Source organism: Diceros bicornis, chromosome 33, assembly GCF_020826845.1.
Source record: "Diceros bicornis minor isolate mBicDic1 chromosome 33, mDicBic1.mat.cur, whole genome shotgun sequence".
NCBI lineage: Eukaryota > Metazoa > Chordata > Mammalia > Perissodactyla > Rhinocerotidae > Diceros > Diceros bicornis.
Genome location: NC_080772.1, coordinates 23,034,579 through 23,061,985, shown reverse-complemented (window position 1 = coordinate 23,061,985; position 27,407 = coordinate 23,034,579). Strand labels below are relative to the sequence as shown.

Genomic DNA, 27,407 nt, shown 5'->3' with positions numbered 1-27,407 from the left:
GGGACCAAAAAGGCAGAAAAACAGTGCAACCAGAATTCTGGAGGCGAATGTGCGTTGGCCTCATGGCGGCGAGATGGCACCCCATGTGACTTTCTTCATCGTCCCAGCACCAGAGCTGGTGTTCAGCTGCTCCATGGGCTGGCAATGTTCCCCAGCCATCCCTGTGGGTGTTTTATAATCCAGCCCCACGAGCGCTTAGATGTCTGTGAGGTGAGGGCCAGTAGTAACTGAAACTTGCTAATTTTATTTATTTTGCTCCTCTGTGAAGCACAGGCCGTGGAACATAAAGGGAAGCCAGGCGAAGGTAAACCTTGGTCGTTTGGTTTGTGGCGTTTATCTGACAGATAATTGTACGAGCCTGTCATGTAGAACAGAGGTTTGCAGACTAGCACCTGTGGGCTCAAGGCTGCGCCTCTCTGATTGTTGCCACCTGCCCTCATCAACTCCTCTACCGTGACTGTGCACAAATCCTTGTTCCTGGGCCTCAAATCTCCTATTTAGGACACGCAGTGTCAAAGTCATGCTAACATCTACGCTCTCACCGCCTACAATTGTGCTGTGTACCCTCCACCCTGGCAAAGACTCAACAAGAAATAGGAGTCTGCGTGAGTTACAGAAACTATGTGCCTGCTTCTGCAGAACTCCACAGAAGTGTAAGAAAGGACTCTGACTGAAGGAGTTTGCCAGCGCTTTGGGGGAAGGAGGAATATACTCGTAGAGGGATGCAAAGTGTCAATATAGGACCTTCTGGTAACAGGTGTCAGCAAGTGGCGTATCCCTGGCGCTTCAGGAGTTCTGAAAAGGGAGGGACTGACCTGAGGGTAGGAACAGTGGGCTGAAGACCAAACAATATCTAAGTTCCGTAATAAATTGTAAAATTTTCCTAGCGAAGGATAATCACAACTTTGCCGAGCGCTGGCATGACTCCTTCACATCTGTTTGTGCTATCTGGATATATATGAAAATTGGTTTAAAAAAATGTTAATTGTGTATTCTTCCAGTATTGACTTGATACAGAGCCTTTATGCAAAAATGTTGCTGGTTTTGACATCCCTTTGCAAAGCTGTTAACAAAAAATAACTCTTTTCCCACCTCTTGATCCCTTTCCAGCTCCCATACCAATTTTTGCATCTGTAATTTGGGGAGTAAAAGAAATAGTATCTTCCAGAGCCTTCCCTCTCACCTCCCTGGGACCTGCTCACTAGATCCACTGAGTTCCTTTGCATCTCCACCTCGGGTATATTTCCTAGAGAGAATGACAGCTTGCCCAATAAGTGCCCCTCCCGCATTCAAAAGTAGAGGGCCAGCATTGACAGTCTGGGATCAAAAAGCTCTGTTTTGTTTCTGTTACTCCAGCTCGGTAATTGTGACCTCTCTCTGGCAGTCCACCGTTTATCTTTGTATTTGATTGCTTTCATCACAAAAGCAACAAGGGGCATGCTGGCCCTCCTTGATGCAGCAAATTTCAGTTTTTCAGACCTCCACAGCCCTCTTGGACTAAATAGAATTCAGCCATTCCTCAAGAGGATGTTCAGAACCAGGGAGGTTCTGCAGCATGTACAACTGTAATCACATGTGTAGTTAGTTAATTGACTTCTGTCTTTCCTGCTAAACTGGAAGTGCCTTGAGGGCAGGGACTGATAACTTGATGATACTTCCAAGGCAAAGCAGGCTCCTGCTGTCACCTGCTAGCCCATATAACTCTTCCCCTCCTGCCTCAAGGCCTTTGAACTTGATCTTTCCTTGCTCACAAGGTTCTTTCCCCAGACACCCCCACAGCACTGCATATGCTCCTCACCTGCTATGTTTTTTTCTCCTTATCACTGTTTAACATATTGTGCATTTTGCATATTTTCTGGTTTGGGTATCTCCCCTACTAGAATGTTAGTTCTAAGATGGTAAGGAAGGATTTTTGTCTGTTAAGTGGTATGTCCTTAGCATTTAGAACAGTACCTAGAACACAGTAGCCCCTTAATAAATAGCCAGATACATGAATGAATAAATGACCACGTTTCTAAGCTAAGGCACACATTAGCCAGCACGAGGGGTGTTGAGTGCAGAATCTACCAGAACTCCTGGGAATCGCTACCTCTGCCCCAAGTGAAGCCTCAGGCCAGACACGCAAACACATTTGGGGTCCCTTGGGCATCTCAAGCTGAGGCTTGAGATTAATGCATAAAATATGCTCAACTGGCTGAACTGGCAGTGGTGGTTCCTGGACGTGTGACTGCTGTCGCCAGACTTGGATTCGGTAATGACTTGAACTCCTTAAGACCCCCTCACGTGCTTTTTGGAAGTTTATTTCCAAAGTACATGTCAGCACATTCAGTCTTTTTGGAATAGAAACTTATTTTCCCTTGGAATTCTATATGTTCTTCCCTCTGTGTATTAAGCACCAAATTAGGGTTTTTAGGAATCTATTTTGGCACCTGAAAATATAGGGACTTCCGTTCTTCTATGTTTACAGATTCTTCCAGTGGAGCTTTAAACTTTGTTGCTGTTGTTGTTTCGATGGGTCCAAAGTCCCTTCTGCTCCCTGCCCTCAGTTATCTAATTTTCAGGGTTTCCAACAAATTTGGAAACTGAAAACAACCAAGTCCAGAGAGCAAAAATGAAAACCTAAAATTAGGCTCTTAAGAAGACAAGCAAAAAGCTAGATGGCTTCTGAAAAGTGGGAGAAGGGAGTCTCATCCCCATGGAAGAGACAGAATGTCAGGATGTCAGAATGCAGGGAACCACAATTTCTGATTTGAGAGTAAATACGCTTAGCACAAGTTCACACGTTACACAGCTCTGCTGTGAAATGATATTTCAGTATCTTAATATTCTCCATTCTTTGACGAATTAGTTTTTAAAAGGTAAGCATCTAGATAGTCATATTACAGTTTCTCGTTAAAATTTTTGAAAACCACACAGCTTATTTCCCAAAACGTTTATACCATTATTTGTAAACTCATGCAAAGACTTATAGGTAATGAATCTTCCGTATGTATCTTATTAATTCAAAGTTTGTGCAATATAGTATTTTTCTAAGTGAAATGAGCAGCAATTCCAAAAACACATTCTACATAGACATTTTAATGATTTCTTTTTTATTCCTAAAGGTGCTCATTAGGTTCTTTAAAAAGTCCTCTTGGTTTTTAAATCTATTTTCATTAAAATCGCTCTACAAAAATTCTCCTGATAAAGAACTAGGATTTCTTTGTTGCCACCACACCAAACTTGGCTTTAATCAGATCACTGTGAAGTGAGTGGAATCCGCAGGTAAAAGCTTGAAGCTGTTAACACTTAATTAGAGCTAACCAAGATACTGAACAATACTTCAAATGAGGGCCTCAGCCTGGGAACAAAAAGTCTTAGCTAAAGCCAGCAGGAGAAAACAAATACAGGATGTGGGAGCACAATAGCAACAGTGGCGTCATTAACAGTCATTAGGAGATAGCTGGGTTCTCTGTTGGTAATGGAGATTTACCACTGCATCAGTTGAAGAAAAGCCTCTTAACACTGCTTTTCCAAAGAATTCTTCCCACCCCTCGAGTTAACCAAGTAACTTGAGGTCAGCTTTGATTCCTTGAAGTAAATTCTTTTTAATATATCTTTTCCTCGTCTAGTTCCTCAACTTCCTCCTCTTCTCTATACTTTCTCCCAGGAGAGAAAAATCCTCTATTGTGACACTATGGCTTTTTTTTTGTTTTTTTAGGGGGGAGTTCAGAGGGTGGTATGGCTCTTTGGGTTTTTGTTTTGTTTTGTACACAAACCACGCACCCTAAAAAAGTCACTTACCAGCAACATAAAAATTTTATTTCTGGCTAGATAAATGGTAGAAATTTCTACTTGTGATTTAGCAACTCTTTAAACCCAGAATAAGTACGTTGTCGAAAAAACACAACAACCGTTCATCTTCCAAAATACGAATAATTTCATAACTCTGAGAAGTTCCCAACCACGTTTTCCAGGAATGACCTGTTTTCAAAATGTTAAATTCACAGTCCGCCTGTGAGGCCTCCTGGACTGGCTTTTCCTTTTTTCTTATCTGAGGTTATGGACCTCGGGAGAGCAGGGCAGGGTGACAAGGTCAAAGTCTTTTCCTCCTTGGAACTTGCTGCTTGCTGGGAGAGGGTGGCCTGAAAAATAGATGCTTTAGTGAAGAGGTTGAGGGGTCACGATTTTAATTCTGTTAAGCAACAGCTGGTTTGAGTTTCTTTCCACTTCTATCTCCTGTTCCCTTCCTCACAAATCCATGGAGAGAAAAGAATTTGTTTAGAAGGGAACTGGCCGCCTAGAAATGCACCTTCTATGACTGTGATGCTCCACGTCTGTCATCTTTGTTACAAATCGAATGTTAAGCACTAGAGGGATAGGCTAGATTTTATAAAATTAACTAGATAGAAACATGACCAGAGCTTTAGTCAGAAGAACCTTTTAAAATACAGGATGCGTGCCTGGAAATTTCTTTTAATAATATTTTTTAACTAAAACTTTTAATGGAAATGAGTATAATAAAGGCCTCTGGGGTATTTGGAGCCTGACTGCAAAGAAAAGAATCATGACTGAAATACTAAAGCGTGCCAAGAGTGTATTACTTGTTTCTGGACTAGAGACCTTGTCTGTCCCTGACTTGGTATGCCTTCATTCGTTCAGCAAATGTTTATTGAATGCCTGCTCTTCCCACAGCTATGCCAAGGGCTGGGCACACAGCAGTAAGATGCAGAGGTGCCCATATGCAGACAGGTGCATAAACATGAACTCGGTCCAGTAAAGCTCTAGCCCACAATTAGGGCCTCCTATTCTAAACAGTTTACACATGGTTTGGGATTTGAAAGTCGGGTCTATTCAAATAATGTTATTCTATGATAAACCTATAAACCCAATACTTAAAATGAATGTGTAATAATAGTGAAACAGTAAAAAATAAGAGTGAAAAGTTTAAAAAAAAATTTAAAAAACACTGCATGGTTTGATTATTTTTATTTAGATTTTGAAGTCTCCCATGCTTTTTTCCTCCTACACACAAACATACACATACACACACACAGAGAGAGAGAGAGAGAGAGAGAGGGAAAGCATAAAATTCACATCTCTCAAATCAATAGCAAACCAGTAACAGATTTTTTGTCTGGGCTCCTCAGCACGCTGGCCTCAGGCTGTGTTGGTGTGTGGCTCAACAGCAATCAGAGGTCATAATTTCATTGGCAGTTAGCATCAGGTTTAATTTTTCTAGCATGTTACATTTACTGAAATGTCTGGTTTCAGTTATGCTCAGGCATTGACTGAATCAGCTTTGAGCAGCATGATGTCTTCAGGTACCTGAGGTTTATGGAACACATATGCTAATTGTTTTCAATCACTTTCCTTTCTAAACACAAAAATGTGTTTTCTGAAGCTGAATAACAGTAGTCGTTAATGACATTGCTCATTTCTTACGTTAAAAGTGGACCTGAAAGAGGGAAAGATGTCGATTTAACAAGACTGCCACCTACTGATTGACATAGTTGAAAAACACTCCAATTAAAGTTGTGGGCTTTTTTTAATAGCCATGTGTGGTTTTTCAATAAAATGTGGATGCTTTTTGAAAATCAACGTGTCATTTGAATTGCGTTTTAGGAATGTGACCAAGTTCATATAGATGATGTGTCTTCCGATGATAACGGGCAAGACTTAAGGTGAGCACGTTGAAAGGCGACGTGGTTGTCTCCGTTTTATAGTTTAATTGCTCACTTAATTAAGATGAACTTTCTATTCAGTTAACTTTGGGCTTTTCTTGCATCTAAATAGCACATATAACTTTGGAACAGATGGCTTTCCTGCCGCAGCAACCAGTGCTAATTTATGCTTGGCAACCGGCGTGCGGGGCGGTGTAGACTGGATGAGAAAGTTGGCTTTCCGCTATCGACGAGTAAAAGAGATCTACAACACCTACAAAAATAATGTTGGAGGCAAGTGACTCTCACTAGTATCTTAGTGGGTTAGTTAAAGACGGTCTAGGTAAAATTCTCAAAGTACCACACGCTTTTGCAGCACACTTTTTTTGGACATAATAGCTTTTTTAAAGCAGTTTCATTGAACCAGTGATTACTCTGCTGTGATTAAGTGACAGAAATATTAGACTAGAGCCAGCTGTCCTGGCTAGTCTGGTCTCGTCCTGGCTCCATTACTTAACAGTAGTGGTGTGACCTGGAGTGAGTTTCTTGACCTCTCTGACATTCAGTTGTCCTTCCAATAAAGTAGGATTAACAGTCCTTGCCCAAATGACTTGAGATGGATTGTAAAGCTCCTTCTTTACTGGGTAGATGCCTATATTAGTTGGGATCTTTTGATCGTGGTTCAAAATGGCTTTAGCATAAAAGGGAATATATTGACTTAATGATGCAATGTTTAGAGGTGGTGTTGGTTTCTGGCACGGCTAAATCTAGATGCTCAAATGACTCCATCAGTAATCTCTGGCCTGTGTTTTCCTTTGCATTGGAGTCATTCTAGGTCAGTCCCTCCGAAAAGGTGGCAAAGATGACCAACGGGAGATCCAGGCTTGTATTCTACCAGTTTTAACAGCTTTGTGGGGTGGAAAAACATCTTTCCCAGTAGATTCAGCAAATGTTCCAAGACTGACTTTCACTGGCCAAGCCATGGTCATAAGCCTACCCTGGGAGCCAGAGAGTAGGGTCGGCTCTGCCCAGACTACATGGTTAGAGGAATGGGTGCGAGTAGGCTCTCCAAAGAGAAATGATGACTTCTGTAACCAGAAGAAGGGATGCTAGGAATACAAAAACAATAGATGTTTCCTACAGTACTAAATAAATGTTTGTCAAATGAATGATAATATGTGAAAAATTACTTAGTGTACTATAAAGCTGGAGGGCAGTGTTAGTAGTATTAAATGTTTGTTATTTATGAAGTCAAGTAGACACATTGGTAAGGAAATAGTTAATCATTGCTTTTAAATTCACAGGTCTGCTTGGTCCGGCCAAGAGGGAAGCCTGGCTGCAGTTGAGGGCCGAGATCGAAGCCCTGACGGACTCCTGGTTGACACTGGCCCTGAAAGCACTCACACTCATCCACTCCCGGTAAGCGCCCCCAAGTCATACCATGGTGCCTTTGCTGGAAAACGGGCTTGGCTCGTGCTTGTTCATTTTGGAGATGTATTTTTCAACATTTTTTTTTCTTTCTCATAGAACAAACTGTGTGAATATTTTAGTAACAACTACTCAGCTCATCCCAGCATTGGCCAAAGTTCTGCTGTATGGATTAGGAATTGTATTTCCAATAGAAAATATTTACAGTGCAACTAAAATAGGTGAGATGCTTTTTTTTTTTTTTAAAACAATCAACCTTTCTCTTTCCAGCTAGTAAAAAAAAATGAAAAGCAGTAAATAAGACATTTTTTCAGAATGCTAAATGTCAGAAAACTAGAAGAATAATTTAACCAATTTTATTGTCAAAATTGGCTTTAGACATCAAGAGAAATATAAAGTATTATCCATGTAGTCAAGTCTGGATTTTATTCTTTTAGGCAACATCAAGAAAAATCTTATTTTATAAGCTAAAACAAATAGTAGTGTAGAGCTACACAAAGTGGAAATGAACTCTAATAATGGCTTTGTTTATTATTACTAGAACTATTATTTTCATTCAACATGTATAAACAATTGAGTTCCCATTTTTGTTATGTATACAAAAAAAATTAAGTTCTTGCAAGAAGGAAACATAGTTGGAGAAAGAAGACTAATGTGAAATTTAGTTAGAATATAAACCAAGACAAAATAAAAGTGGGATAAAAAGAATACATGGCTCTTGTTCTTAGAGAATTCACTGTCTGGCAGGGGAAGCAGACATCTAAATAAACTCTAATATGATAAAGAAGTATGTAAATGAGCATTTATCAAGTATTTACTAGATGCCCAGAACTGTGCTAAGCATTTTACATATTAAAATCATTCTTCACAACCTTTCCCTTTTACAAATAAGGAAACTAAAGCTCAGAGACTTAAGTAAATGGTTCAAGTTAATAATTGGTAAAGAGAAGGGTCAAACTAGGTCTCTGATTCCGAGGTCCAAACACCTTTCCACCCCTTAGGGGGTCCTACCACTAAGTGCCTGAATGTGCACTTGAATGAGGAAGCATTCACTCCAACCAGAGGGAGGCAGAGGGCAAGTGTCAGTGAAAGCTAAGGGGAAGAAATGACATTTGGCTGGGTATAGAAGGGTAAATAAGAGTTTACTAGGCAGATGGGCCAGTGAGAGCAAAGGGACAGAGGAGTTACAACATGTTCCCTGCTGAGGGACTTGGGAGTGGCCCTGGGTGACTAATGTGCCATGCTCATGGAAAGCTGATGCTGGAAAGGTAGACTTAGGTCTCGTCATAAATGGCCTTGTGTGTCATCCTAGTGAGATGAGTGTTATTTTAGTGAGTCCTGGAGAAGAGAGTGAGTATCCTTGTACGTGGGAAGAAGGTTGTTTCCAGCTGCTCAACTCCATCTAAAGAAAAAGGGGCAAAAATGGAATCCCTGTAGGTCTAACTCTCCATCTGACTACAATTTTATACTTCTCCTTCAAAGCACTTACTAAATTATCACTAAAATTTACTTGTATGATTATTTGTTCATAGTCGGACTTCCTACCGGACTGTAATATCCTTGTTAATTGAGTCTGTCTGTCTTGCTCATCATTGTAGCTACAGTGCCCAGCACATAGTAGGTGCTCAGTAAGTGTTTGTTGAATGAAATGTGTGAATAAATGGTTAGTTATTCTGAAGAAGGCTGACACAGAGGTTTCTTTTAGGCGATTGAGTCAGTAATGACCCTATTAACTGATGGGGAAATCAGGTTTGTTGGTAAAGACAAGGATTTGATCCTATCAATGTAGAGTTTGAAATGCCTATGGGATATTCAGATAGCCCTGTCAAGTTGGAAATATCTGGAGTACTTATAATACTCCAATACTTATAAAATGAAAGGAATATACCAAATAGAATAGAATAGAATTCCTAGTAGCTCAATATAACCAGAATTTTAATATGTTCTCGTGTTCCATAAAAATAGCAATCAGTTTATGTAGTCAGGTGTTTATCCTATCTCCAGCAATAAAGAGGAATCATACTGTGTTTTATAAACAGAGATCCATAGTAAAGACTTATCACCACATGAAAGAACTGTTTCCCAAGAAATATATCATACAGAAGGGGTAGTAGTTAACTTCCCAGAAACAAAGTGCAAGCAGTGTATTATACGTCATGTATGTAGAACTTTAATCCCAAATAATTTGAAAATGTTAGGATAATAGGAAATTACAATAGCAATTCAGTAAGTATTAAGTATTTTTAATGGGTATTTTGTTTGCAATATTGGGCTTTGATTTTTTTCTTAGTGCAGAATAAGAATTAGAGTTACAAATGTGTGGTGGTAGAAATTATCTCAAAACCAGTGGTAGGATCACTTTTCTATGATAATTTTAATAAGAAAAGTAGAGATTGAAACTCCTGTGGTTATTGCTAATTTTGCCACCAAATGAAATCTAATTTGGAAATCAATGCAGAAAACCCAGGAATTTTCCTTGTAGGCAAAATGGCAAAGTCATAGGAAGAGATGACTAGTGGGTCATTTAGCAAAGCTATGATATTCTTTCAGACAAAATGGATTCATCAAAATGAAAACTTCATATAAGACCTGTAACTTCTAAAAGCAGCTTCAGTTTCTTAATCTTTATTGTGGAAAATTTCTGTATGACTCAAAATTCGCAATGAAGCCTATAGGAGATAGTATATAAGTTTTTTGTCCACCAAAGCTTCACCCTTAAATAACATCGAGTTTACCTTCCTCTTTCCATGAAAAGGAAACTTTGCAAAAACACATAAACATTCCCCTGTAAGGAGGGAAAAAAAGTTTCAGGACATCTAAGTTTGGGGTTGTATATTTTTGCAGTGAAACCTATACTTTGTATTTGTTTCTTAAAGTGATTTAATATTTCACAGTTTAGTGGGCAACTAAAGAAGCATTGAAATTACATCCTTTGAATAAGGCTGGCCCTATTTCATTCTGTCAGATGCAAACTAGAGATTTTAGTGCAAAATACAAATATAAAGCAGACATTTGTTTAAGCAAACAAGCAATTTGTTCGTGTGTATATCTGATCCTTATTTGAAAGAGGTGCAGGCCCCGCTCAGCCATTCACATTTGAAAAGTATAAACTGTCCCATTGTCCATTAAAATGACCCTATTGGCAGCCCAGGACTTGGAACACTAGTTTCTTCTCAACGCAGCCACAATGGCTGCATTAACTGCTGGGATGTGCTGACAGCGTAGCTGCCATGGGAGCCCAAACTAAGTCCTGACATGGGAAAGATAATAGAAAGATAAAGGTATTCTGTTACCTGTATCCCACTTTTCCTCTAGGAAAGTGCTTTATTGAACATTAGATGCCTGGGTAAGGCAAGCATGATCTCTCAGTAGTGCCCCAAATTATCTGACATTTATTTCGGAAACAGTTTTACGAGAATATTTCAGGTAAACACATTAGGCTTTGGGGGGTCTTTAATTCAAATAGAATTCCAGGCTGAAAATGAAGGGATAAACTCATTTCAATGTTTGATTTCTCTTGCTATAACAAAACCAGTCCCACTTTTTTTCATCTTTCTTAATAGCCTTTGGATCAGATATTATTTTCAGGGTTTGATATATCATAAAACATTTTTTAAATTAAGGTAAAATATGTTTCTAGAATTGCATGCCTTTGTTTAGTGTCAGGTTGTAGGAAAGAAAGTAATGCTGCAAAACAGTACTTTTCCCCCCAAATACTGTACTGTGATTAACTAGATCCTACTTTTTAATAAATGAGTCCTTGGGAAAAGAGCATTAAAAATGTCAATTTCCAAGGGAGAGGACCCCACATGGCTAATTAATTTACAATTTTTTGTTTATCATGCTATTGCACATACTACCCAAATGGCGTATAAAAGGAACCTTCCCCTAGTTTCCACAGATAGGAGAGAGTTGCATCAGAAGCCTGAAGAAAGCATTTCATATAAAAAGTTCCAGTGCTATAGTACTGAGTTACCCAAACTTTACAGTTTTTATAATTTATTTTTGTTCATTAGGAAAGGAAAGCTGTTTTGAGAGGATAATTCAAAGGTTTGGAAGAAAAGTGGTTTATGTTGTTATAGGAGATGGTGTGGAAGAAGAGCAAGGAGCAAAAAAGGTGAGTGTTCCTAGATGGTGTATATTGTGCCATTTAATTTTTCTTAGTCCTCAAAATTCTCATAACTGGGTCATTTAAACAAGTGCCATTTCTCTGAAACGTTATGAATGTGGTCAGAACTGTAAGCTGAAAAGGGGCAGAGTAGAAGGAAATAAATATGATACTTTTGAAAAGTGGATAGACAAGCTCAAAGGTCATGGATGGCTGGTCTTCATAGAAAGAAGACTTTGGGAGCAGAAAAGAAGGCTTAGCGCCGTAGCCGTCATCCAGAACAGAGATAACTCATGTGCCATGCTCATGCCAACATGCCCCTTTCTCCACCCATGGCAGACATTGCCAGGTGATTAAAACCTTGTTACCTGAGCCTAGATGCAGCCTAAGAACCTTCCAAACATCAGTCCAGAAAGACTCTACCAGTTGGGCCGAGACGGCTTGCAAGATGAAAAGTGTTTGCTGCTGTAGAGTAGAGTACAGTGCCTTCTTTTTGTCATGAGCCTTGCCTCTCTCAGGACATTCGGAAAGGAGGAAGAGAGCAGACCCGACTGTAGGTCCCTTGACTCTGTTTGCCCATTGTACGTCTTGTTCTGAATCCCTGCAAGTGTAATTCCTTCAATTCCCTTAGCAAAAGCTTTCTCATTAATGTGTTTCATTGCATTTTTAAAAGGAGAAGGGGACCACACTCCTTAGCCTGGCACTCAGGGTCTTCACAATCTAGTAACAACCTACCTTTCCAGTCTTTGTCATTCCGCGCCTTACATTGCAGTCACATTAGTCTCCTTACCTTCCTTTGGCCGTGCCCAGCACTACTTCCCTGCTGTTGCCTCTCCTTGGAATAATCTGTTTCCCCATGCCCTACTGTCATATTCATTTTTCAAAATCGAGTTCATGTACCACCTTTTCTAATTTCTCTTATTCATAAGAGCTCAATTTGGTAGCACTCACTTATACTTTAATTGGAGAAGCTGTTGTAAATAGCTTGGATTCTTGAGCCAGACAGCCTGGGTTTGAATTATAGCTCTGTTGCTTACTGGTTCTGTGACTTTGAACAAGGTACTTAACCCTTCTCCTTCTCTTTCTTTATCTACAAATGGGGATAACAATAGCACCTAGTTCACTGGGCTATTTTAAGGATTAGATTTAGTTAAGATATGTAAAACCCATAAAACAGAGCCTGATACATATAAAATGTGCAACAAATGGTAACCATTTTTATTAATTATTTGTGTATGTGCCTGTTTCAGCAGTAAAATGTGAGCTCCAGAGAAGTAGGGATCTTATTTTGCTTGGTTTGTTGTTTGAAACTCTGCCTTCAATTTTTTTTGTGACTCCCTAAATCTTGGCAGAGTTGTACTCCAAAAATATTTCTTAAATTGAAGAGCACTGACTATTTTATGAGATTAACCAATAGAATAAGTTTCCTTTCCTACATGCTTACTCATAGAAATCACTGTATATTTCCGTAAAGGATGCAACAATTTAACCCTTCTGGAATATTCCAGTATATACCAGAAATGGCACAATAAAGTCACCAGATCAGAGGTGCAACACTAAGCATGACACATGGCCAGCCTTCTTATAGAGTCTAAGGATGACTTAATTTACCTTCAATGCCTCTGAATTCCAATAAAAGCATAGAAGCTGACCCTAAATCTGTAAATAATAGGTTATTTCACTTATACTCATAGATACACAATGTTCCCAGGATTACAAGCTCCCCAAGTGTGATGGATGCTGGTGGAAACCCATACACACTTCACTTCCAGTAGAGCTTGATGCTAAGCAATATTTGTGATTTAAGCACCAGCTCTGACATTCCAGCTTCACCAACCACCATTGTCTTTAGTACATCTGTTAGCCCTCTGGGCTGACCTCATAAAATGAAGTCTTTCCCAGACTAAATTAGAATATCCAAAACTCAACTCTGGAAAGTTAGTGGGAGTGTTTGGTGGGAATCCAGACTCAAGTCTTTTTCCTGGGAAGCCTCTGGAACCCCCCTGCCATTCCTAGACAGGACCTCCTAGTGTCTAGGGGAGCATGGAATAGATTTGCACCTCCGAGCAGTGTAGAATTAAAGAGCAGCATTTCATGCCAATGTGGCCCAGACCCAACGTGTCAATCTGTCCTCCAGGCTGGTCCTTCTCCCTCTAGTATTCCCCAAGAAGTTTTAATTTCAGGAGAATGTTGCTGAAATGTGGCTTTAAGCTTGTGGTAGGCAGAAGAATGCTTATGAAAGCTATGACTTAAACTGCAAGGAACACAGGTGAAATCCTTTGGGCCCTAGCAAGGTTTCTGTGGGTGAGTCCCCTCCTAAACCTTTCTGAGAGGTATGTTTCTTAGATGTTTGGCATGGGTGAACAAAACATGGAAAAAGTAAATGAATTCTTGGTTTGATATTAGAACTGAAGGTAGTAATAGAACTAAGAGTATTTGCTCTCTCTGAAGAAAAGTTAAAATTTCACTGTTCATCTTTCGACATGTTATTCTTTTTATTCGGGGCACACACACACACACGTGTGTGCGCACACACCTATACCAAAAAGAATTAGACAGCTGCCCATGAAGAACGTGCTCTTTGAATTTTTTGACTGTGAGTGAGTACTCTTAGCCTCAACTCTCTATTTTGATTTCATGGAACGAATTTATGTGATAAGAATCCAATAGGGGCCGGCCCATGTCTTAGTGGTTAAAGTTCAGTGCACTCCACTTTGGCAGCCTGAGTTCACAGGTTTAGATCCCGGGCGCAGGCCTACACTACTCGTCAGCCATGCTGTAGAGGCGACCCACATACAAAATAGAGGTAGATTGGCACAGATGTTAGTTCAGGGCTAATCTGCCTCAGCAAAAAAAATTTTTAAAAAAGAATCCAATAGTATCTGTTACGAATAAACTCTTTGCACCTTGAGACCTCCTAGTGTGGGATCTCAGACAAACTGTGACCAGGAGTTATAAGACTCTTTTTGTGTGTATGTAATATGTACAGATTTTTCAGAAGGTTCAGATTCCTAATAATCTTGCATAAGATTCAGATGTCATCAATCTATCATCCAGAGTGACAAACTGACCATTCTTTTCTTATATTTTGCATAGCTTTTATGGGTGAACTAGTGTTTAAATAGCAGTACTTGGTGCATGAGTGAAGAGACAAGGATCTAATAACTCACAATAAAGAATGAGTTATCTCTAAAGGGGAGTTCTACACAGAAATAGAGAATATTTAATACTTAACTGTGGAGAAATATTTAATTTAGGGGGAAAAGACTACAATTCAGCAATATCCCATTTTAAAAACTATATATAAAAATTCAAGCTAAAGAAATAGAGATCGTTATCCATGCTATAGAAGGACTAATAATCATAATGATAAGTAACAACAATTACTATCGATTATAAAGCCTTTATTATGTCCCAGACCCTCTTTTGGTCACTTTCTATCCATTATTTCATTAAATTCTCACAATTCTATGAGAAAGGAGTCCTTAGATCCATTTTATAGATGAGAAAACTGAAGCACAGGAAGGCCAGTAATTTGGCCAAGATCACACAGCTAGAAAGTGGCCAAACTAGGATTTGAAGCCAACTGTATCCATGAGATTTAGCACAAAGTTCCTTCAAATTTTAGACTTTATTTACATATCTTAAATATGATTTGATTTACAAAAAAGAATTTTCATGGTTTTTTATTTATTTTTTTTTTTTGTGAGGAAGATCAGCCCTGAGCTAACATCTGCCAATCCTCCTCTTTTTGCTGAGGAAGACTGGCCCTGGGCTAACATCCGTGCCCATCTTCCTCCGCTTTATGTGGGACGCCACCACAGCATGGCCTGACAAGCGGTGCGGCGGTATGCGCCCAGGATCTGAACCCGGCCGCCAGCAGTAGAGCGCGTGCGCTTAACCACTACACCACAGGGCCGGCCCTCATGCTTATTTTTTAAATTATTAGAAGTGTGCAGTGTTTGTTTCTTTCCTTTTGGGAGGTAGATATAACTGTGTAAGAGTCCTCTTTCTCCTAATTTTTTTTTTTTTTTTGTGAGGAGATCAGCCCTGTGCTAACATCCGCCAATCCTCCTCTTTTTTTGCTGAGGAAGACGGCCCTGGGCTAACATCCGTGCCCATCTTCCTCCACTTTATATGGGACGCCGCCACAGCATGGCTTGCCAAGCAGCACGCCAGTGCGCGCCGGGGATCCGAACCAGCGAACCCCAGGCCGCCGCAGCAGAGCGCGCGCACTTAACCGCTTGTGCCACCGGGCCGGCCCCACTCTTTCTCCTAATTTTACATTCATGATTGAAATTTTAAAAACAAATCATTAATTCTGATATATAATTTAGTTCATGAGCGTTTTAGATTATTGAATAAAATTGAGTGAACCAGTGAAGTTCTGCAACTTTGAGCACTAAAATGTTTTGCAAAATCAAAACATTTTGCATTTCTTCTAAATCGATTTTAACCATTTAGTTTGTCTCTCCTAGTTTCCTATGTCTTTTAAAAATCTAGTGCAACAGTGTCTCCTCTTTTCTCTCTAGAGATGGCTTTCATCTCCCTAGATAATGTTCTTTTGCTAGAGGTAGTTACTTTTCTTAAGCCTAGAAATGAAAACCAGGAAGTATTCTGCTAGTTGCCTGTCTTGTTATGGTCCATTGAAGTCTCTTCTGTCATCCTTGTTCTCTTTGCCAATATAGTCCCAGGGCTTCCATCAGTAATTTTATCTAATTCCATAATTCGTATCATTAAAAAACACCCCTTCAAAGAGAAGAGGTTAGAAATACCTTTGCTTATTTAAGAGAACAATATTATTCTAAAAAGATCTCTTGTAAGAGTTTTCTGTGAGCACCTCTTTGTTCCTAGAAAGACTGTGTGGAGAGAAAATTGGAAGCCAACAACCTACAGATGTCTTTTTTTTGACATATGTCTTTTGTTGTCAAAATCTGCCAGGCTTTTTTTTTTTTTAATTGATGTTTTAATAGTTTTTAACATTGTGAAATTTTGGGTTGTACATTTTTGTTTGTCCATCACCATATATATGACTCCCTTCACTCCTTGTGCCCACCCCCCACCCCCATTGCCCCTGGTAACCACAATACAGTTTTCTCTGTCCATGTGTTGGTTTATATTCCACATATGAGTGAGATTATACAGTGTTTGTCTTTCTCCTTCTAGCTTTCTTCACTTAACGTAATGCCCTCCAGGCCCATCCATGTTGTTGCAAATGGGACAATTTTGTCTTTTTTAATGGCTGAGTAGTATTCCATTGTATATATATATACACCACATTTTCTTGATCCAGTCGTCAGTCGAGGGACACTTAGGTACTTCCACTTCTTGGCTATAGTGAATAATGCTGCAATGAACATAGGGGTGCATAGGCCTCTTTGGATTGTTGATTTCAGGTTCGTTGGATAGATTCCCAGTAGTGGGATGGCTGGATCATAGGGCACCTCTATTTTTAATTCTTTGAGGAATCTCCATACTGTTTTCCATAGAGGCTGCACCAGTTTGCATTCCCACCAGCTGTGTATGAGGGTTCCTGTTTCTCCACATCCTCTCCAACATTTGTTGTTTTTTGTCTTGGTGATTATAGCCATTCTAATGGGCGTGAAGTGATATCTTAGTGTTGTTTTGATTTGCATTTCCCTGATGATTAATGATGTTGAACATCTTTTCATGTGCCTATTGGCCATCTGTATATCTTCTTTGGAGAAGTGTCTGTTCATTTCCTCTGCCCATTTTTTGATCGGGTTGTTTGTTTTTTTGTTGTTCAGTTGTGTGAGTTCTTTATATATTATGGAGATCAACCCCTTGTCAGATGTATGTTTTGCAAATATTCTCTCCCAGCTGGTGGGTTGTCTGTTCATCTTGATTCTGGTTTCGTTTGTCTTGTAGAAGCTCTTTAATCTGATAAAGTCCCACTTGTTTATTTTTTGTTTAGTTTCCCTAGTCTGGGTAGGCATGTCATCCGAAAAGATTCCTTTATGACCAATGTCAAATAGTGTGTTGCCTATATTTTCTTGTATGAGTTTTATAGTTTCAGGTCTCTCCTTCAGGTCTTTGATCCATTTTGAGTTAACTTTTGTGAATGGCGATAGCAGATGGTCCACTTTCATTCTTTTGCATGTGGCTGTCCAGTTTTCCCAACACCATTTATTGAAGAGACTTTCCTTTCTCCATTGCATGTTCTTAGCTCCTTTGTCGAAAATTAGCTGTCCGTACATGTGTGGTTTTATTTCTGGGCTTTTAATGCTGTTCAGGCTTTCTTTTTTACCATAAAATTCTGTTTTCCTAATACAAAATACCTCGGTTTAAAATAATTAGGCATATGTATGACAGAAAAAAATCAAAATGTAAGTAATAGTCTCCTGCACGCTGATAGCAGTTTCTGTTTCTAGAGTAAAAGTGGCCTTTTTTTGTAACTACACAACTCAACTGACTTTATTTACTTTTCAGTGAACTAAAAATAAATCTCTTCTGAATAACACCAGGGGGAAAGGGCAAGCATCCATTATTCTGCATAATGACAAAGGCTTCATCAAAAAATGTCCATTTTTAAATGTATACTCCAAAGCGTGCTGAAATCTCGGATGAAGCTGAGAACCAGATTAATGATGCTCAATTCTAAGCTTATTCAGGAGAAAAATAAGAACTGCTTTTGTAAAAAAAAAAAAAAAAAGATAACATTTTTAATGCAGCTTTTTGCTTTTAGATTTATTTAAGTGAGATATAGGGATTACTAACACCACGTACAGTGAATTTTATTATTCTAAAGCCATTACATTCATTTAGTACTTAATGAGCACATACTGTATGCCAGGTCTTGAATTGGATTTCATTTTCATCCTTAAAGAGCTCACTTCTGTCTAGAAGGGAAGCAGACATACAAACAATAAAATAGCAATGCTGTGCAATAAGTTTTATAATGAGTTCTTAGAATAATCTATCTCCCGATATCTCTTTATTTATAATTTGGGAAGCATTTTTACCTCCATATACAAATTTTCTAGAGATAATATATGCATCTGAAAGCACAGATATGTTCTTTATGTTTTTGTACAAATGGTAACTATACACTTTTTTCTGTACCTGCTTTTTTCACTTAACAGTATATCCTGGTGGCTATTCCATATCAGTGCATGGAGCTCTGCGTCTCTAATTGTTTTAAATGGCCACATCAGTGTTCCATTACATGGATGTGCTATAATTTAACAAGTCCCCTGGGGCTGAACATTTAGATGGTTTCCAGTATTGACTATTACAAACAGTTCTGCGGTGAATGGTCTTTATGAGCGTGGTGCATGGGCAAGTGTATCTATGGGATAAATTCCTAGAAATGCAAAACCTGGGCCAGAGGTTATGTGCTTTAATGTTTTTGAAACATTTTATTGATATATTTTTAATAATTCAGCCAAATTCAATTTACATGTGAGGGTCCATGCACCCAGCTTTTTATGTTTTGGATTTTATGTGTAGCCAGAAAAGAGAAATGCAAAACACTAGACGAGGAGGAGAGGTGGCATGAGGGGATTTGGAAGGTTGCATGTGTGCACCAGAGGAGCAGGAAGGATGTGTCATTTTTTCCCCACTGGTCAGGGAATATTTTGGTCCTAATGACCTAAAACATGTGCTACTTCCCAATATTTAGGCTTGGTACCCACTTCTCTCAATATGTACCTAATCTTGATAAACTAATCATACACACATCACAGTTTCAGCTATCGTTCTGTTAAGATTTGTCGTTAGCTCTGCTTTTAGTCCCATGGCTCTAGTTACCTGATACTCCTAATGGAGTATCTCCATTAGGTATCTCATGTCAGCAGATGAATTCAGCTGTCCCAAACCAGTTCACCCACTCAGATTTGCTGTGGTCTTCTCTACCTCCAACCCATCACCAAGTTGCATGAATTCTCTCTTCACAATGTCTCCCATCCATTGCGCTCACTTGATTTCCACTGTCCTTCTGCCTAGTTTCTCTGCTACCAGCCAGCCACACCTCCAATCCATCCTTCCCTTAGTGCTGCACTAAATTGCTTAACATACCTCCTTCCTAGTTAGATATTCCAAGTGCTTCTACCTGGAGAATTCTTCTTCCTTATTAGCCTTTATCATGAACACACCATTCCAGCCCCATCACCTCCACACTAAGTGCTCTGTGCATCCCGCCTGTCAGCCTTGTCACATACCATCTCCTGACTGGGAGTCCCATCTCTTTCCCATCTACCTAACCAACTTTACCCGTTCTTCAAATTCATTGCAGGCCCAACTTACCCTCTCCAGCTTACAACTGAGGTCTCTTCTCTCTGAATTTATCATTTTGATTCTTTTTTGTTTGTTTGTCTTATTGAGATGTAATCGACATCCAGCACTGTATAAGTTTAAGGGGTACAGCATAACGACTTGATTTACATATACTGTGAAATGATTTCCACAATAAATTTAGTTAACATCCATCCCCTCATATAGATACAAAAAAGAAAAATGTTTTTTTGCTTATGATGCAAGCTCTTAGGATCTACTCTCTTAACTTTCAAATATACCATACAGTAGTGTTAACTATAGTCATCACTGTCTTATAACTAGAATTTTGTGTCTTTTGACCACCACCATCCAATTCCCCCTCCCCCCATCCCCGCCTCTAGTAACCACAAATCTGATCTCTTTTTTCTGTGAATTTGGTTTTTTGTGTTGTTGTTTTATTAGAGTCCACATGTAAGTGAGATCGTACAGTATCTGTCTTTCTCTGTCTGACTTATTTCACTTGGCATAATGCCCTCAAGGTCCATCCGTGTTGTCCCAAATGGCAGGAGTTTCTTCTTTTTAGGGCTGAATAATATTCCATTGTATATGTATACCAAACTTCTTTATCCATTCATACGTCAGTAGACAGGTTGTTTCCATGCCTTGGCTATTGTAAATAATGCTGCTATACACATGAGGGTGCAGATATCTCTTCAATATAGAGATTTTGTTTCCTTTGAATATATACCCAGTATTGGAATTGCTAGATCATATGGTAGTTCCATTTTTAATTTTTTGAGGAACCTTCATACTGTTTTTCCATAGTGGCTGTACCAATTTACAATCCCATCAACAGTGTACAAGAGTTCCCTTTTCTCCACATCTTCCCCAGCATTTGTAATCTCCTGTCCTTTTTACAAGCCATTCTAACAGGTGTGAGGTGATATCTCATGTGGTTTTGATTTGCATTTCCCTGACGATTAGTGATGCTGAGCACCTTTTCATGTACCTGTTGGCCATTTGTATGTTTTCTTTAGGAAAATGTTCATTCAGGTCCTTTGCCCATTTTTTAATAGGATTATTTGTTGTTTTGCTATTGAGTTGTATGAGTTCTTTATACATTTGGATATTAACCTCTTATCAGGTATATGATTTGCAAGTATTTATTGTCTTTTCATTTTGTTGATTATTTCTTTTGCTGTGCAGAAGCTTTTTAGTTTGATGTAGTCCTACTTGTTTATTTTTTATTTTGTTGCTTATGCTTTAGATGTCATACCCAAAATATTATTGCCAAGACCCATCCAGGAACTTTTTTCCTATGTTTTCCTCTAGGAGTTTTATGGTTTCCAGTCTTACATTTAGGTCTTTACTCCATTTTGAGTTAATTTTTGTGAGTGGTGTAAGATAGGGGTCTTAATTTCATTCTTTTACGTGTGAATATTCAATTTTTCCAATTCTGATGCCTTTTTTTTTTCTTGCCTGATTGCTCTGGCTAGGTCATTTTGAATCTTAATCCCACACTGCCTTACACTGTAATGAAATAGTTTCAGCAGATAGATCTTGCCTGGTGGTTCTTGGCAGTGGGGACATATGTCTCGTATGTGTCTTATTTTACACACTTGCTGTGGCTACGGTACTGTACAGGCCATAGCCTTTATTAAACCTAGAAGCAAGCCTGAGTCATTTCCTCTAAACCCTCGTGTTACAGATAAATAAACTGGGGCTCCAGGGAGACTATGTTGTAATTCAAAGTCACATAACTAATGTCAGAGTTGAGAGTATAACCCAGGTCTCCTCATTCTAGGACCTGCTTTTCTTTTCCTCTTTAGCCACCATAACTCTCTGACTTCATATAAGAAATATTTGTTCCAGGCTAAACACTGATGTGAAAAAAATTGTTTCCTTTCAACCCACTTGTCCTAGGAAGCTCTTGTAGGTCCATAGAATCTTCACATCAGTATGTGCCTACTTAGGGAAAATATTATTTTGCAATATTAGTTCTAATTATTTGTTAACACAAATTTGAGTCCCTTATCATCTCCCCTAGACTCAATCTTCTTATAATCACTCACTTAATATTAAATGTACATTTTTAGAGAAGACGCCCACTAATTTTTGTGAGAGTGGAACTGCTGAGGATAGCAGAGGTCAGCACCCTTCACGTGATGAACAGTGCTGAGGATGGAGGTGCTGCCCTTGTGTGGGCGAGTCCTCAAGACCGCTTGTTCTTTCTGATACACGTAAGGTTAGCCAGTTATCGTTGTAGGACCTTTTGCACTTCTGCTCAAATGAATGACCCATCATCATTGCATTGTGATGAGTTGTCGGTAATACACACGGGCGTATTTCATCATTTGAACTCGTTTCAGGGTGCTGCTTCACCATGTCGTTTTTATTAATATTCTATCTAGGAAGACTAAAGCCATTAAAATTTTGGTGCAGTCAACAAACCAATTCAGGGCTCTTAGTGGATAATCTCACCTTTCCGTAACATGTTTTGAGTGTGGTTTAAAAGAAACAGTTTAAATTAAATGCACATCTAAGCTAGCATCAACTCCTACATGTGTAAAGATAAGTTGACACATAGCTATTGCATGGATCCTTTGTTTACTGTGAAATTAAATGCCCAATTTATACCTTAGCCATGTCCCAAAGAATAGCTGGATTTTTTTCAGTTCCCTTTTCAGTCTCTGCCATTCATTACATTCTACAATACATGCTGCTTATAGCTTTGTGCGCGAATAGCTTTCAAATTTGTATTGTTGTCTGTGGGAAACATATCTAACTTCAGATAATCAGCATGCAAAAGAATTTGAATGAACCTACTCTGATAAAAAGCATTCCATTCTACTCTGATAAAAAGCATTCCATTTCTATGTATTTATGAAGATAGTTGTCCTGAAAGGTTCTGCATGGCTGTCTGAAGAGCCTTCAGCATCCTCTGTTACAGCCTGAAATAATGGTATCTAAGGTCAGTAGAACTACTCTACAGCTCCCTTTATTCAGCTGTTCAGGAGAAGCAGCTTTGGGGAGGGACAATGAATCTCTGGAAAACTAGAGAAAAGAAATACAAAAATAAAGAAAATAAGAAACACACAAGTTAATTAGAAATTAAAAAAGGATATTAAAAGAGATACCAAGTGGATGGTTAAGTATAAAAGAACACTATGTACAGTTGAATACTTGAAAACTTTTAAAATAATGAGTGAATGATTTTCCTTAAAAACGATGTGTTAAAATGGACTTGAGATTGAGTAGTAAAATGGGCAGGATGCTGAATTGTATGTACTGTACATGCAAAATTTCAGATATGTCCGTATATGAAACATAGAAAAATATTTACGGAGGTTGCCTGGGTAGTAGGGTTAGAAGTGATTTGTATTTCTTTGTACAGTTCTACATTTTACAAATGTTTCACAATACGCATAGGTTTCTATTCTAGTCAGAGGAAAAGAAGGAAAGCTTTCTATATTGTAATTGATTATTTTTCAAACTCGATCTATGTATCATAGTAACGCAATTTTTTCAGTGTCCCTTACCCAACAGGGCATGGAAGGAAATGTGTGTGTTTGAAGTGTGCTATGGTGCTGATAGTTTACATGGCTGAATAAGAAAGCCAGGAGAACAGTTAGGAGGCATGACAGCATGTGGGCTCCAAATTCAGACCAGACCTGGTATGAATCTTGGGTTCACTCCTCACCAGCTATTATTTAAACCTCTCTACTCCTTCTCTAAGCCTCAGTTTTTCACCAGGAAAATAATGATAATAATACTTATCTGTCTCTGAGGTTATAGAGAGGCTTAAATGAGAGAGACTGTGTAAAGTTCTTAGGACAATGCCTGACACAATACTCAATGAATCCTACCTATCATTTTTTTTTCAGTTTTTTTTATTTACTTATTTTTCCCCCAAAGCCCCAGTAGATAGTTGTATGTCATAGCTGCACATCCTTCTAGTTGCTGTATGTGGGACGCAGCCTCAGCATGGCCGGAGAAGCAGTGTGTCGGTGCGCGCCCGGGATCTGAACCAGGGCCGCCAGTAGCGGAGCGCGCGCACTTAACTGCTAAGCCACGGGGCCGGCCCCTATCATTATTATTAATAAACTTCTTAACAGGGCTTAGCAGGCCCTGCACCATTTGGCTCCTGTAGCCCATCACGCCACCAACCATGTCATTCTCTTACACACAGCCAGTATCCTAATAATGGATTTCTTCTTTATCCTCTGCCCCCAACACGCACACACAGCCATTAAGTGTGTGCTCTTCTGAATGGTCATCCTTTCATACCCAGCTCAACTATTACCTCCTCTTATCAAGTGTTGCCCCAGATCCCCAGGCAATGGGAACTGGCCCCTTCCTACCCCTATTGTAACTCACAGGTAAACACTCATGATTGTTGTACATTTTTACTCCTCACCCACAGACTATGAGAGGGCAGGCAAGGAGAGATGATCTTCTACATCATGCCTGTAAACTCAAAAAATTCATTCATTCATGAATGCAAAATAGTACAGTCTATTTTTATAGTCTAAAGTTGCCAAGTGGATCATCCTAAAAATTTGAAAAGAGATCTCTAGTACTCAGTTCTGGACTATTCTGTTTTTGAAGGGTAACAAAGATCTAGAGATACTCCAAGATAGTAGAGAGTCCAGGAAGGTCTACATATGATATTGGACTGTGGAATAAGCTTTTAGCAGATTACATGAGACAAAGACATTGTTAATAAGTAACTTAATAGTTTACATTCCCAGAAAGTAACAGTTACGTGATCTACATCCAAATCGTAGCTTCTACGATAATCCTCCAAAAAACCCCTCATTGACTTCCATGCCAAATTCTCCTATTAGTCTCAAACACTCCTATCATTTAAGCTAGATCCGAACCCAGGCCACCAGTAGTGGAGCGCGTGCACTTAACCGCTAAGCCACGGGACTGGCCCCAGATTACATTTTTAAATGCAGTCCAGTATTCTTAGGGGAGGATTAAGTTTGAATTTTCGTTTTAAACAGATGTAATGTTAAGATCTTAACTGGCCTGTTTCATGATACTGAAAAGAGATGAGCATTGTAGTGGATTTCAAGAGCAGTGTTAAGGGCGTGCACTGGGAGCGTTCTCTGTCCTCACCATATGTCTGCCCCTTTCGCAGCATGCCATGCCCTTCTGGAGGATCTCCAGTCACTCGGACCTCATGGCCCTCCATCATGCCTTGGAACTGGAGTACCTGTAACAGCCACACAGCACTTTGAAACCACACAACTGCCCAGTGACCAGGAACAAATCCAGCAGGCCTGAGTCTCGAGTCAGCGCCGGACTACCCAACTTAGTGATTTCAACATATTGACGCACGGCTGCTGTTGGTCTTCACGTCTGCCCTTGTGGTACATGAAGGACCACATCTATTTCTTCAGAACAGCTGTTGACTCTAGTACTGTGAATCCAATGAAAATAAGCCATGAGAATGTTCTAGCACAGCGTAATGTGTCTTCGCCACATTAACTACATGGTTCAAACCTGTGAAGAAAGGACCTGCAAACGCTTAAGTTGTTAGCATCTTCAATGTGACATAAACAGCTTCTCCAATACAGCAAACTTGTTTGCACAACGAAGACTGAAATGTGTTTCCTGAATACCAGTGGGGGAATTTTCTTGTAAAGAAGGTTTACTTTTTGGTGTCTCATACCCAGGGTAATCTGTACATCTCTACTTATTTATGAACAGACTTTTTTAAAAAACAGCTTTATTGAGGTATAATTCAAGTACCATACAATTCACTCGAACAGACTTTTGACATCAAATAATTGAAGAGACAATAGCATAAGAAATAAGCGATTAAAGGCCTTTGCCTCACGACACAGCAAGTACTTTGAATTTTAGCACATTGCAAAGTAGTTTAAGTATGTCTAATTTAAACATATAATATGTACATCACTGAGACAATCATGTACAGAAAGAATTTTTGGTGTAAATTTGTAATAATGGATGATTCTTTTACATATTGTTTAGGAAAATGATATTAAAAGGTAGCAATGCCTTGATAGTGAAGTATGAGGCAGTATGTGCACAGACTTGTGCAGTGCCTTATCAAAGTACTGGGTATAAATATGTAGATAATGGATTTTTTTTTTGGATAATGGTGTCAAGACCAAAAGCATGGATGTCAAGTGTCAATAGGATTCTGTTTTCCAAATTTTCTTTTCCTGTCAATTCTTTTTTTATGCTGTTTGGAGGGCCTTGGTAAAATAACACAACAGTGTCTTAAATGATTTGGGAAAAAAAAAAGTCCTCTTACAACCTCACTTTTTCATTTTCAACACTAATGTATTATATGTAACTATTTGGAAAAAAATGATTATTCAAATGCTTCTTCCCACAGAAAGAATGTAGATGATAGATATATTTTATTAATAAAATGGTTCATGAGTTGGAGACTAGCAAAGCAGAGTTTTCATGTGCTCAGATTATAGTGTGTGCATTTTCTTGTTTAGATAAAGAAGGACATTACCACATCTCTGGAAATCACAACTTTGCATTACACCTACTTTCAGGTTCCTTCTGTTTCCCTCCACACTCTCTCCCTGCGCTCCCAGGAAAGTTCATTGCTGGCAGTGGACATGGCACAGCCATCATCACCGAGGAAATAATGTTACTCTTCACCTCCGTTATGTATTACATGACAAGCATAAATGTGGGAAATAAAAACTGTCACTTTTGTTAGACCATAAGAAAGTTTCTCCAAAATTGATCAGTTTGTCTGGGCTCTAGTTTCTGTCGTCTAAGCCTTCTATTCTCATGAAATTACTTTTCGAATGAATTTTTAATATTACATTGGGGAAAAAAGAAACACCAGCTTTGACCCAAAGTAGCTAATGAGCTACTCTCTGCTTTTCTGAAGTTTATGTTGCTGCTAGAATTAGTCAGTTGTGAATTCTCCAAATTGTTTAAATTAGCCCAACTGAATCCGTTTTTCTTTTTTGCTTGAAGCAAGCAGAAAGTTGACAATTTTTTAGCCTTTTCATCTTTCATTTTTGTCCTCTGAAGATTGACAAGACAAAGTCTTATCTTGACCTTACTGTATAAAGGTGTGTGGTGTCCACAATTGTGTACAGAATTTTTCTTCATTAATTTCCTGTTTAAATTAATAAAATTGATTTGTGAAGTCCCGTAAGCTTTTTGAGTGTCAGTATTGTCTTCTCGAGCTCTTGCTTACAAGAAAGAGCAGGATCTTGGTTGCATTAGAATGCTCGTCGTCCAACAAAAGGAACTTGTATGAAGCAATTGTAGTAATGGCTTTATCAGTCCTTGAGGGGACTAAACTAGAAGAGTGACAGCTGTTTCTCTGATCACTGTATGAACAGAAGGATGGAAAAGCTCTTTACTTCCTCCAGAGCTGTATAAACTGGACCCTCACTCAAAAAATTCATCTACGATGGAACAGAATTCAGCATCAAGTGTCTTGGATGGCAGAGCATAGATTTAGCCACTTCAATATCCGAGGGACAATATATATAAAGCAGTTTCATCTATAAAGAACACCTACAACATATACCTCTAAGATTTGGCCAGATCAATCACCGACAGAGAGCTATAAAACAGCACAACTTACTTTCCCCTGGGATTTAATCTTAGAAACACAGCATTCATACATACAAACATGTAAGAATCACACATGCAGTTGTCTGACTCATTTATTAGGCCCGTGAAGATCATTTTTCACATGCACACACCGGGCCAAGCAGCTTGAGTAATGAAGTGTCTGAGCATACTCAGACACCCCAAGAATGAAAAAAGTTTGGGCAAAGTCTTTAAAGAGAGGCAGAGGTGGGGAGCGGAGGAATTTTTAGTTCCTAGGTAAAGAAAGTTTGAAAAATAGGCAAAATGAAGGACAAACCCTCAAATGATGAATTTTCTAACACATCACCCTAACTTGATACCCGCTGGCCAAAATGTTTAAAGGGCTCCCATTTGACCATAGATTAGAGCCCAGATTTTTTGTG

At 39.0% G+C, this 27,407-nt stretch overlaps 1 protein-coding gene across 5 annotated transcripts in view; it reads left to right on the top strand.

Moving 5' to 3' along the window:
- The window catches only part of EYA1 (EYA transcriptional coactivator and phosphatase 1), a 164,410-nt gene extending 137,840 nt beyond the window's left edge, over positions 1 to 26,570 (top strand). For all 5 annotated transcript variants that reach the window (XM_058528875.1, XM_058528874.1, XM_058528873.1 and 2 more), the window contains 6 exons: positions 5,605 to 5,663; positions 5,776 to 5,936; positions 6,947 to 7,061; positions 7,170 to 7,291; positions 11,087 to 11,187; positions 24,560 to 26,570. In XM_058528875.1, coding sequence (XP_058384858.1) covers positions 5,605 to 5,663; positions 5,776 to 5,936; positions 6,947 to 7,061; positions 7,170 to 7,291; positions 11,087 to 11,187; positions 24,560 to 24,640 — 639 coding nt within the window. In that variant the 3' untranslated portion in view covers positions 24,641 to 26,570. The remainder of the gene's footprint in view (positions 1 to 5,604; positions 5,664 to 5,775; positions 5,937 to 6,946; positions 7,062 to 7,169; positions 7,292 to 11,086; positions 11,188 to 24,559) is intronic.
- Positions 26,571 to 27,407: the final 837 nt, after the last annotated feature.